Raw genomic sequence first — 12,419 nt, 5'->3', positions numbered from 1 at the left:
TACCTGTCCCACAGGTGTGATGTTCGGATGTACCGATCCTGTGCAGGTGTTGTTACACGTGGTCTGCCACTGTGCGGACGATCAGCTGTCCAACCTGTCTCCCTGTAGCACTGTCTTGGGCGTCTCACAGTACAGACATTGCAATTTATTGCCCTGGCCACATCTGCAGTCCTCATGCCTCCTTGCAGCATGCCTAAGGCACATTCACGCAGATGAGCAGGGACCCTGGGCATCTTTCGTTTGGTGTTTTTCAGAGTCAGTAGAAAGGCCTCTTTAGTGTCCTAAGTTTTCATAACTGTGACCTTAATTGCCTACCGTCTGTAAGCTGTTAGTGTCTTAACAACCGTTCCACAGGTGCATGTTCATTAATTGTTTATGGTTCATTGAACAAGCATGGGAAACGCATGTTTAAACCCTTTACAATGAAGATCTGTGAAGTTAATTGGATTTTTACAAATTATCGTTGAAAGACAGGGTCCTGAAAAAGGGACGTTTCTTTTTTTGCTGAGTTTATAAGACGTTTGCCATCTTACTGTATCGATCAACATCTCATTAAAATTCACAATATATATTGAACCAAAATATAAATGCAACATGCTACAATTTAAACGATTTTACTGAGTTACAGTTCATATAAGGAAATCAGTCCATTTAAATAAATAAATTAGACCCTAATCTATGGATTTCACATGACTGGGCAGGGGCGCAGCCATGGGTGGGCCTGGAAGGGAGCCAGGCCCAAGTGGGAGCTGGGTGGTCTGCGGTTGTGAGGCTGGTTGGATGTACTGCCAAATTCTCTAAAATGACGTTTAAGGTGACTTATGACAGAGAAATGAACACTAATTTCTCTGGAAACAGCTCGGGTGGACATTCGTGCAGTCAGTGTGCCAATTGCACGCTCCCTCAAAACTTGAGACATCTGTGGGATTGTGTTGTGTGACAAAACTGCACTTCTTCAAGTGGGCTTTTATTTTCCCAAGCACAAGGTGCACCTGTGTAATGATCATGCTGTTTAATCAGCTTCTTGATATGCCACACCTGTCAGGTGGATGGATTATTTTGGCAAAGGAGAAATGCTCACTAACAGGGATGTAAACTAATTGGTGCAAAGATTTTGTGAGAAATAAAGCTTTTTTTGTGCATATGGAACATTTCTGGGATCTCTTATTTCAGCCCATGAAACATGGGACCAACATTTTACATGTTGCATTTATATTTTGATTCAGTATACATAGCTGAACATTATAGTAGCCTAACATGACAGGCCATACATGATAACCAAAGAAGAGATATGAGTTTACTGAAGACAAACCTTCCCTGAACAGAATCAAAATACTTGTCAAACAAACTATATATTCAACAAGTGCCTTTCAACTGGTTTCTTCTGGTACAGAGGCTGTATCTGTAATGGTCTCTGTTGGCACAGGATTTATCTATACTTCCCTATGTAGTATCTGAGCTACTCTCCATGGCTGTAAATTCTGTATCTGAGCTGGTGTCTAGTGGTCCAGAGGGTGCACCTGAACTGTAGTTTACTGGAGTAAATAGTGTACCTACAGTTGAAGTCGGAAGTTTACATACAATTAGCCAAAGACATTTAAACTCAGTTTTTCACAATTCTTGACATTTAATCCTAGTAAAAGTTCACTGTCTTAGGTCAGTTAGGATCACCACTTTATTTTAAGAATGTGAAATGTCAGAATAATAGTAGAGAGAATGATTTACTTCAGCTTTTATTTCTTTCATCACATTCCCAGTGGGTCTGAAGTTCACATACACTCAATTAGTATTTGGTAGCGTTGCCTTTAAATTGTTTAACTTGGGTCAAATGTTTTGGGTAGCCTTCCAAAAGCTTCCCTCGATAAGTTGGGTGAATTTTGGCCCCTTCCTCCTGACAGAGCTTGTGTAACTGAGTCAGGTTTGTAGGCCTTCCTGCTCGCACACACTTTTTCAGTTCTGTGGGATTTTCTATGGGATTGAGATAAGGGCTTTGTGATGGCCACTCCAATACCTTGACTTTGTTGTCCTTAAGCCATTTTGCCACAACTAGCTTTAACTTAACTGCCCTCCCTGTGGCTCAGTTGGTAGAGCATGTTTTTTGCAATGCCAGGGTTGTGGGTTCAATTCCCACGGGGGGCCAGGAAGGAAAAAATTAAATGTATATTTTGGAATATGTTTTATTCTGATGGCAGGTTTTTTTCTTTTCACTCTGTCAATTTGGTTAGTATTGTGGAATAACTACCATATTATTGAGCCATCCTCAGTTTTCTCATAGTCAGTCCTTAAATCTGTAACTGTTTAAAAGTCACCATTGGCCTCATGGTGAAATCTCTGAGTGGTTTCCTACCTCTCCGGCAACTGAGTTAGGAAGGAAGCGTGTATCTTTGTTGTTACTGGGTGTATTGATACACATCCAAAGTGTAATTCCTAACATCATGATGCTCAAAGGGGTATTCAAATTTTGCTTTTTTTTACCCATCTACCGATAGGTGCCCTTCTCTGAGAGGCATTGGAAAACCTCCCTGGTCTTTGTGGTTGAATCTGCTCGATTGAGGGACCTTACAGATTATTGTATGTCTGGGGTACAGAGATGAGGTAGTCATTAAAAAGTCATGTTAAACATAGAGTGAGTCCATGCAACTTATTAGGTGACTTGTTAAGCAAGTTTCACTCATTAACTTATTTAATTTCACAAAGCCCTGACCTCAACCCTATAGAAAATTTGTGGGCAGAACTGAAAAAGTGTGTGCGAGCAAGGAGGCCTACAAACCTGACTCAGTTACACCAGCTCTGTCAGGAGGAATAGGTCAAAAGTCACCCAACTTATTGAGGGAAGCTTGTGGAAGGCTACCCAAAACATTTGACCCAAGTTAAACAATTTAAAGGCAATGCTACCAAATACTAATTGAGTGTATTTTATCTTCTGACCCACTGGGAATGTGATGAAAGAAATAAAAGCTGAAATAAACAATTATCTCTATTATTGTTCTGACATTTCATATTCTTAAAATAAAGTGGTGATCCTAACTGACCTAAGACAGGGCATTTTTACTAGGATTAAATGTCAGGAATTGTGAAAAAACTGAGTTTAAATGTATTTGGCTAAGGTGTATGTAAACCTTTGACTTCAACTGTATAGGATCGTGGATTGGAGGGAAGAGGTCCCTGAAGCAATAACCGTTGGTTGTATTCATTAATGTCATATTGGGTGCAAGCTACTGCAGTTTTAAGGAAGTATTTTTAATGTAAAGTACATTTCAATTTATAGAACAAATAGTCGGTGTCAAAGAATTAAAGGAATTGCCATAGATCGTACAGACATGTCCTCTCAATCAATAACAGTTGATTGTATTCATGCAAATGATATGAGGTGGACGCTATTGAAGTTTTTAGCAAGTATTTTTTACATATACTGCTCAAAAAAATAAAGGGAACACTTAAACAACACAATGTAACTCCAAGTCAATCACACTTCTGTGAAATCAAACTGTCCACTTAGAAAGCAACACTGATTGACAATAAATTTCACATGCTGTTGTGCAAATGGAATAGACAACAGGTGGAAATTATAGGCAATTAGCAAGACACCCCCAATAAAGGAGTGGTTCTGCAGGTGGTAACCACAGACCACTTCTCAGTTCCTATGCTTCCTGGCTGATGTTTTGGTCACTTTTGAATGCTGGCAGTGCTTTCACTCTAGTGGTAGCATGAGACGGAGTCTACAACCCACACAAGTGGCTCAGGTAGTGCAGCTCATCCAGGATGGCACATCAATGCAAGCTGTGGCAAGAAGGTTTGCTGTGTCTGTCAGCGTAGTGTCCAGAGCATGGAGGCGCTCCCAGGAGACAGGCCAGTACATCAGGAGACGAAAATAGAAATACTATAACAATAAATCATTTGATGACATTCACTGCTATAAACCTTTCTCCAATATAACCGCATAGTTTACACAGACCCACCTCTGGCCTTTGACAAATACATCTCTGTGTAAAAAGGGCTCCCATGGTCTGTTTTGTCAAAGAGCTCATTATATAACCAGGTAACCAGATGACCCCAATAATTAAGGTAGTAAATTATGGTATGTTCTATTGCGAAATGTCTGGGACTTGATCGTTGTTTCCCTGTTTACTACTCAAAAATATTTTTAAAATGCCTTCCTCACCATCTTAAATAAGCATGCCCCTTTCAAGAAATTTAGAACCAGGAACAGATATAGCCCTTGGTTCTCCCCAGACCTGACTGCCCTTAACCAACACAAAAATATCCTGTGGCGTTCTGCATTAGCATCGAACTGCCCCCGCGATATGCAACTTTTCAGGGAAGTTAGAAACCAATACACACAGGCAGTTAGAAACGCCAAGGCTAGCTTTTTCAAACAGAAATTTGCTTGCTGCAACTCAAACTCTAAAAAGTTCTGGGACATTGTAAAGTCCATGGAGAATAAGAACACCTCCTCCCAACTGCCCACTGCACTGAGGATAGGAAACTCTGTCACCACCGATAAGCCCACTATAATTGAGAATTTCAATAAGCATTTTTCTACGGCTGGCCATGCTTTCCACCTAACTACCCCTACTGCATTCAACAGCACTGCACCCCCCACAGCTACTCGCCCAAGCCTCCCCCATTTCTCCTTCTCCCAAATCCATTCAGCTGATGTTCTGAAAGAGCTGCAAAATCTGGACCCCTACAAATCAGCTGGGCTTGACAATCTGGACCCTTTCTTTCTAAAATTATCTGCCGAAATTATTGCAACCCCTATTACTAGCCTGTTCAACCTCTCTTTCGTGTCGTCTGAGATTCCCATAGATTGGAAAGCAGCTGCTGTCATCCCCCTCTTCAAAGGAGGTGACACTCTTGACCCAAATTGCTACAGACCTATATCCATCCTACCCTGCCTTTCTAAGGTCTTCGAAAGCCAAGTCAACAAACAGATTACCGACCATTTCGAATCCCACCGCACCCTCTCCGCTATGCAATCTGGTTTCAGAGCTGGTCATGGGTGCACCTCAGCCACGCTCAAGGTCCTAAACGACATCGTAACCGCCATCGATAAGAAACAATACTGTGCTGCCGTATTCATTGACCTGGCCAAAGCTTTTGACTCTGTTAATCACCACATCCTCATCGGCAGACTCAGTAGCCTTGGTTTCTCAAACGATTGCGTCGCTTGGTTCACCAACTACTTCTCTGATAGAGTTCAGTGTGTCAAATCGGAGGGCCTGCTGTCCGGACCTCTGGCAGTCTCTATGGGGGTACCACAGGGTTCAATTCTTGGGCCAACTCTTTTCTCTGTATACATCAATGATGTCGCTCTTGCTGCTGGTGAATCTCTGATCCACCTCTACACAGATGACACCATTCTGTATACTTCTGGTCCTTCTTTGGACACTGTGTTAATAACCCTCCAGACGAGCTTCAATGCCATACAACTCTCCTTCCGTGGTCTCCAACTGCTCCTAAATACAAGTAAAACTAAATGCATGCTCTTCAAACGATCGCTGCCTGCACCTGCCCGCCTGTCCAGCATCACTTCTCTGGACGGTTCTGACTTAGAATTTGTGGACAACTACAAATACCTAGGTGTCTGGTTAGACTCTAAACTCTCCTTCCAGACTCACATCAATCATCTCCAATCCAAAGTTAAATCTAGAATTGGCTTCCTATTTTGCAACAAAGCATCCTTCACTCATGCTGCCAAACATACCCTCGTAAAACTGACCATCCTACCAATCCTCGACTTCGGCGATGTCATTTACAAAATAGCCTCCAATACCCTACTCAACAAGCTGGATGCAGTCTATCACAGTGCCATCCGTTTTGTCACCAAAGCCCCATATACTACCCACCACTGCGACCTGTACGCTCTCGTTGGCTGGCCTTCGCTTCATAATTGTCGCCAAACACATTGGCTCCAGGTCATCTACAAGACCCTGCTAGGTAAAGTCCCCCCTTATCTCCGCTGACTGGTCACCATAGCAGCACCCACCTGTAGCACGCGCTCCAGCAGGTATATCTCTCTGGTCACCCCTAAAGCCAACTCCTCCTTTGGTCGTCTCTCCTTCCAGTTCTCTGCTGCCAATGACTGGAACGAACTACAAAAATCTCTGAAACTGGAAACACTTATCTCCCTCACTAGCTTTAAGCACCAGCTATCAGAGCAGCTCCCAGATCACTGCACCTGTACATAGCCCATCTATAATTTAGCCCAAACAACTACCTCTTCCCCTACTGTATTTATTTATTTAATTTATTTTGCTCCTTTGCACCATATTATTTATATTTTAACTTTGAACTTTCTTCAAATAACAAATCTACCATTCCAGTGTTTTACTTGCTATACTTTATTTACTTCGCCACCATGGCCTTTTTTGCCTTTACCTCCCTTATCTCACATCATTTGCTCACAATGTATATAGTCTTATTTTTTTCTACTGTATGATTGATTGTATGTTGTTTTACTCCATGTGTAACTCTGTGTTTTTGTATGTTGTCGAACTGCTTTGCTTTATCTTGGCCAGGTCGCAATTGTAAATGAGAACTTGTTCTCAACTTTGCTACCTGGTTAAATAAAGGTGAAATAAATAAATAAAATACAATTTTTACTTAAGTCAAAAACGAAATGAACTGCAATATACTGGTCTCAAATATATTAGCTACACAGAACCATGTAAAATGAGAGGCTTTTTAAAAATGAAAATGTTTCCAGTCCAACATGCCTGACTCTGCCCAATGGGGGCGTGGTTTACGAAGCGCTCGCTGAAATATGCGCTCGTATTGTATAACACCGTCACACCGGCAAGGTGTATACTGTATACTGACTGTTTCAAGTTGACAAAAGGCTATTTGAATTTCAAAAGTGCAGGTGATGCAAGTAACACTAGATGTCAGCATAGCTCTACAATCCATGAAAACTGAAGTTCACTGGCTTGGCCTATTCCAATTCAAGCCCAGTCACCTACACCTGGGTACTTCTGGTAGACAGAGGAAAGGAAAGTTATCAACACATTCTGCGATATTGCTTTCATTTGTCTAATCCTTTCAGATGTGCTCTCCAGTAGGTATATTGGGCTCAGTTTGGAATTGGTAAGTGATTACAGTGTATGAGCTTGCCACTCCTAAGTACAGACCCAGGGTCAGTTTTGAACGATGACCTAGGGTTAGGTTGAGATAGGAAAAGCTCATCTGAAACCAGCATCATAAGTCAACATTATATGACTAATGTAAATAAAAAAAGAAGGAAAGGAAGTACATTTGTTGACATCGTCATCATTTATGAGAATGTCCTAATATGGAGTTTTGTGCCATTAAATGCCACACAATGAATGTAGCCTAGATGTCTTTTTTGGCATGAATTTAAAAATACGTTTTGTTAAAAAAGGTTGTGTTTAGGACGTGCCTGAGAAAATGCCTGAGTTGATACTGATGAGAAGATGAAGAGTTTGTTTGAAGCTTATTTTAAGATATGACATTTCTGCACTGCTGAGGGAGTAGATACATACAGGGCCTTCTGGTTGGATCATTTCCTCTTCTGACACACACACACACACACACACACACACACACACACACACACACACACACACACACACACACACACACACACACACACACACACACACACACACACACACACACACACACACACACACACACACACACACACACGCAGACCCAGGAAAGGGTCTGACTACTAAACTGAAACCTGTACATTTTTCTCACAGTACATGTAGTAACAACACAATGGCCTGTACATTGTCACTGGCATTCCTTGTCCTTCATGGATTTATCTCTCTTTCAGCAGCAGGTAAGACACTCTGCCTCTAACACCCCCCCCCCCCCCCCCGGGATTGTTTTTTGAAGATGTCTTGTTTAGTCCGGGCTTTTTTTATACAGTAAAAAAGATGATTAGTTGTTGGATCAGTTATTTGAGAAGAGGATGTCTATTGATTTGAAATAGAATGTTTTTCATTTAAATGATCATCAAATAGGGTCAATCTGGTAAATAAAAAACTCTTACCTATTGATGGTCACATTCATGGATTGCTATTGAACCTTTACATTTGATCACAATTGATTTGAGCAATGTTAGGGAGAAAATGAACAACGACGTGGGCATGAAAAATGACATCGAAAATGTCTCTTCTGTGGTGCCTCTATTACGCGTTATCTTGTAAATGTAACAATGTCTTTTTTTTTATTTTACCTTTATAGGCAAGTCAGTTAAGAACAAATTCTTATTTTCAATGACGGCCAAGGAACAGTGGGTTAACTGCCTTTTTCAGGGGCAGAACGACAGATTTTTACCTTGTCAGCTCGGGGATTCGATCTTTGATATCGCAATTTTATCTCATTATTAGAATGATTTGTATGGATGTTGTAAATGCTATTTAAATATTTTAAGATCATTATGTGTTACAATACTTATTTCTTTACTTAAGTGTTTTTTTTCTATGCCAATGTAATTTATTTTATGTCAATTACCATTGATATATAAATGTATAAAATATCGGTCTTTTGACCAAGATTAACATCCTATTTACTCAAGGAGAAGGCTTAATCTGACCATCTGTGTCTATGATATTGTCCCCAGATAGGCCATTTGATTTGAAGAGGTCCTGTTGTTTTAGTATCTGTGGCCTTTCAGAAAGTTGTTGTTTTAGACATGTTCTGTTTCAAACACGCAGTACACAAGAACAGGAAGATGTAATAGAATTATCTGGGTTACTGTGGCTAACCCAACCAGTTGAACACATCTTTTCATGATCCAAGTTAGAAACACTTGGTATAAGTTGTGACACTTTAATTTACAGGCCTGTTTTAGAGCATATTCTCCTGGTAGTTGGCCTAACTGACAAATAATGAGGAACTAACAATGGACTTACTTTACTTTGAAATGTAGAATACATAATTGGTCATTTATACTGTAGATAAATGCTTGACCAAACATGTCAATAATAAGAATTGAATTAGATCACATTTTCTAATTCTTTATTGACCCCAAAATGTAATAAAAGTATGCTACCGTCAGCAACAACAGAGAATTATTCTGATCTCTTTTCTTCTCTTCTATCACAGATTCATGCCATTATTATATCCCACGTGGAGATCCCTTCTCCATCCCTCTGAATTCCAATGACTTGAGTTCGAAAGAATTAACCTGGAAACACAATGATAAAGTTATATTAAAAAGAAAGAATGGAAAGTTCAAACCAGGCAAGTCTGAGGACATCTCCAATGATGGGTCTCTTCAGCTCAAAGACCTGAAGTTGGCAGATAAAGGTACTTACAAAGCAGAGGTGTTCAACAGCGATGGGACAATTGTCACTGAGAAGTCCTTCATACTGTGTGTGATGGGTAGGTCTCTTTCTCTCTTTCTTTCCAGCCATACAAGAACTATCCTCTCCTTTAGAGACACTGACAGTGGCCATTTTGTTTCCTTCCAGAAAAGGTCTCCAAGCCCTCAGTGAAAATAACCTGTTCTAATAAGGACATCATCTTTACCTGTACCTTGACCAACATTGAGGGAGTGACTTTCCAGTGGAACCAGAACGGAAATCCCATAGATAAGAAAACAGAGCCAAATTTGACCATCCCTCTGAAACCACAGAAAAAGCCAGACACCTTCACCTGCTCTGCAGTCAACAAGGTCAGCAAGGAGACAAGTGACGCCATCAAGCCAATATGCAACGGTACAGAATGTTTTAAAGGGCTCAATCGGAATTCTCTTTGTGAATCTCTCTTTCTCTTTCCTCTGTTTTTTTCTGTCTCTCTGTTTTTCTTCTTCTGTTTCTAAAGAAAAAAGGAACTAATATCTAAGATTGGCCGCGCACCCCATAAAAAGAAAGACAAAAATAAATAATAATTCTCTCCTCTGCTCCACCCCTAATCCCCCACCCTCCTCTCAGCTGTCTCAGACTCAGGAGGTCATGGTTTACTGTTTGGTTTTGATTTCTTGACCATGGTGTGCATCCTGGCCGGGGGAGGGGGCATGGTACTCCTCCTCATCATCATCACCTTGGTGTGCTGCTTCCGCAGCCGACGCAAGAGCCAGATGCGCTTTGAAGGTAATCGCTTCAGACCAAAGGTCAAACGTCTACGGCTATAGTGTTGGTGTTGTGTGAACAGAAACATTTACGGTATCTACAGTATCTGGCTTTCTTTTGTTCCCTCCCTCATTTCATCTGTTCATTCTCCTTCACAGAGGAAAGAGAGTTGAGACTAGACCCCCTGACCAAGGCCCAGCATCCTTACCAACAAGCAGGCCAGACAAAGCATCCTTCAGACCCAGAGGAGCAGAAGCAAAGGCAGAGACCCCCCGGTGGGGCCCCACCTGGTTCCACGGGCCCCAGGCCCAATGCCAGAGCCTCCAGCCAGGCCGCACCTCAACCCAGAGCCCAGGCTCGAGGGAGGCCTCCACAGACACCAATGGATGACGATGAGGAGCAGCCCCCACCGCTACCCCAGCCCAGGAAGAAAGGCCCTCACCCCCCCAGGCAATGAGTCTGGAAACAGGTTTAGCCTATATACGTTTTGATCCAAGGAAAGAAGTTCCAGCAGTCTACATGTTGAAAATTATGTTATCTAAAGGATAGAAAAGGAAGGAAAAAATCCCCAGTGTTCTATTTTACAAATGAATGTAGATTATTTTACACTCATTTTTATATAAATTATGTTTCATTGCTTTTATGTGTTGAGTGTTTAGCGAAATCATCCATAGTGTTTAGCGAAATCATCCATCATCCCTGTGGTTCAGTTGGTAGAGCATGGTGTTTGCAATGCCAGCATGGTGTGTGCAATGCCAGGGTTGTGGGTTTGATTCCCACGGGGGCCAGTACAAAAAAGAAATATTTAAAAAAAAATGCATGAAATGTATGTATTTACTACTGTAAGTTGCTCTGGATAAGAGTGTCTGCTAAATGACTAAAATGTAGTTTGTAGCATATCTATCCACCTCCTATTGAAGTAGTGACCTTAACTTGATGTCTGTGTGGTTGTCAATAAAAATGAAAGAATTACAGGCACATAGTCATTGACTGAATTATGTGATTGCTGACCACAAAGTTAATGATGAAGCTGTGCTTTGAGGCAATGTATGGCATCTTTTGATGATTAATAGCTGACAGACCTGGGTCCACTTCAAATACAATTTTGAGTATTTCAATTACATTCAAAAACATTGAAGTTAGTATATGGATATTTTTCTTTGAAAGTACAAGTACACGAAACAAAATAGAAACGCAACATGTAAAGTGTTGGTCCCATGTTTCATGAGCTGAAAAAAATATCCCAGAAATCCCACCTGACAGATGTAGCTTATCAATAAGATGATTAAACAGCATGATCTTTACAAAGGTGCACCTTGTGCTGGGGACAATAAAAGGCCACTCTAAAATGTGGTTTGTCACACAACACAAAGCCACAGCTGTCTCAAGTTTTGAGGGGGCGTGCAATTGGCATGCTGACTGCAGGAATGTCCACCAGAGCTGTTGAGAGAATTGAATGTTAAATTCTCTACCATAAGTCGCCTCCAACGTAGTTTTAAAGAATTTGGCAGTATGTAAAACTGTTCTCACAACAGCAGACCACGAGTATGGTGTTGTGTGGGCTAGCAGTTTGTTGATGTCAATGTTGGGAACAGAGTACCCCATGGTGGCGGAAGGGGTTATGGTATGGGCATGTATAAGCTACAGATAATGAACACAACTGCATTTTATCGATGACAATTTGAATGCACAGAGATACCGAGATGAGATCCTGAGGCCCATTGTCGTGCCTTTCATCCCCTTCCATCACCTCATCTTTCAGCATGATAATGCACAGCCCCATGTTGTAAAAATTTGTACACAATTCCTGGAAGCTGAAAATGTCCCAGTTCTTCCATGACCTGCATACTCACCAGACACGTCACCCATGGAACATGTTTGGAATGCTCTGGATTGACATGTACGACAGCGTGTATTTGAAAATAGTTTCAAATAGTATTACATTTATAGAAATACTTTCAAATAATAAAGTATTTGATTCGGGCAACATTATTTGAAAATACTCATACACAGGAAATACGTATTTAAAATACAAATAATTAAAATGCACATGTATTTGAACCCAGGTCTGATAGCTAACAATTGCAAGATGATAACAATAGTTCTGAAAATGTTTCCATTCACATCATTGTGCATTTGAGTCATTCTCTGTATTCACACCTCTGAGTAAAGCTCTCATGTAATCTCTTGTTTTCCTGTTACATCGCTGAGGCCTCTTAGCTGTGGTTTTGGCACAGCACCAACCCATAGCATGCAGGGAGCAAAGATGCTGAAAGAAACACTTATCTGAAGCCCTCGCTTCCACACATCTTACCTCCTTTTCTGTGTGTGTGGGAGGGATGTGACGCTGTGTGTGTGTGTGTGTGTGTGTGT

General features: G+C 41.1%; 1 protein-coding gene across 2 annotated transcripts; it reads left to right on the top strand.

The window, feature by feature from the left end:
* Positions 1-7,642: 7,642 nt before the first annotated feature.
* Positions 7,643-11,020, top strand: LOC106575540 (T-cell surface antigen CD2). Of its 2 annotated transcripts, none has more exons than XM_082963519.1 (5): positions 7,643-7,807; positions 9,079-9,282; positions 9,447-9,692; positions 9,909-10,067; positions 10,205-11,020. In XM_082963519.1, exons 1-5 carry the CDS (start codon positions 7,744-7,746, stop codon positions 10,501-10,503), a joined length of 972 nt encoding a protein of 323 aa, XP_082819645.1. In that variant the 5' UTR covers positions 7,643-7,743; the 3' UTR covers positions 10,504-11,020. The 2 variants fall into 2 exon arrangements, with proteins under 2 accessions (XP_082819645.1, XP_014007572.3); XM_014152097.3 differs by having other exon boundaries at positions 7,644-7,807; positions 9,079-9,357.
* Positions 11,021-12,419: the final 1,399 nt, after the last annotated feature.

The sequence above is a fragment of the Salmo salar genome, chromosome 17 (genome assembly GCF_965601325.2).
Source record: "Salmo salar chromosome 17, fSalSal1, whole genome shotgun sequence".
Lineage (NCBI taxonomy): Eukaryota > Metazoa > Chordata > Actinopteri > Salmoniformes > Salmonidae > Salmo > Salmo salar.
This window is presented reverse-complemented; position numbering and strand designations above follow the sequence as displayed.

Bases quoted from the DNA above. Each gene is read 5' to 3' on its own strand.
- LOC106575540 (XM_014152097.3), top strand. From the start codon at position 7,744: ATGGCCTGTACATTGTCACTGGCATTCCTTGTCCTTCATGGATTTATC. The intron at 9,693-9,908 runs GTACAGAATGTT...CCCTCCTCTCAG, and splicing joins CATCAAGCCAATATGCAACG to CTGTCTCAGACTCAGGAGGT. The intron at 10,068-10,204 runs GTAATCGCTTCA...TCTCCTTCACAG, and splicing joins GAGCCAGATGCGCTTTGAAG to AGGAAAGAGAGTTGAGACTA.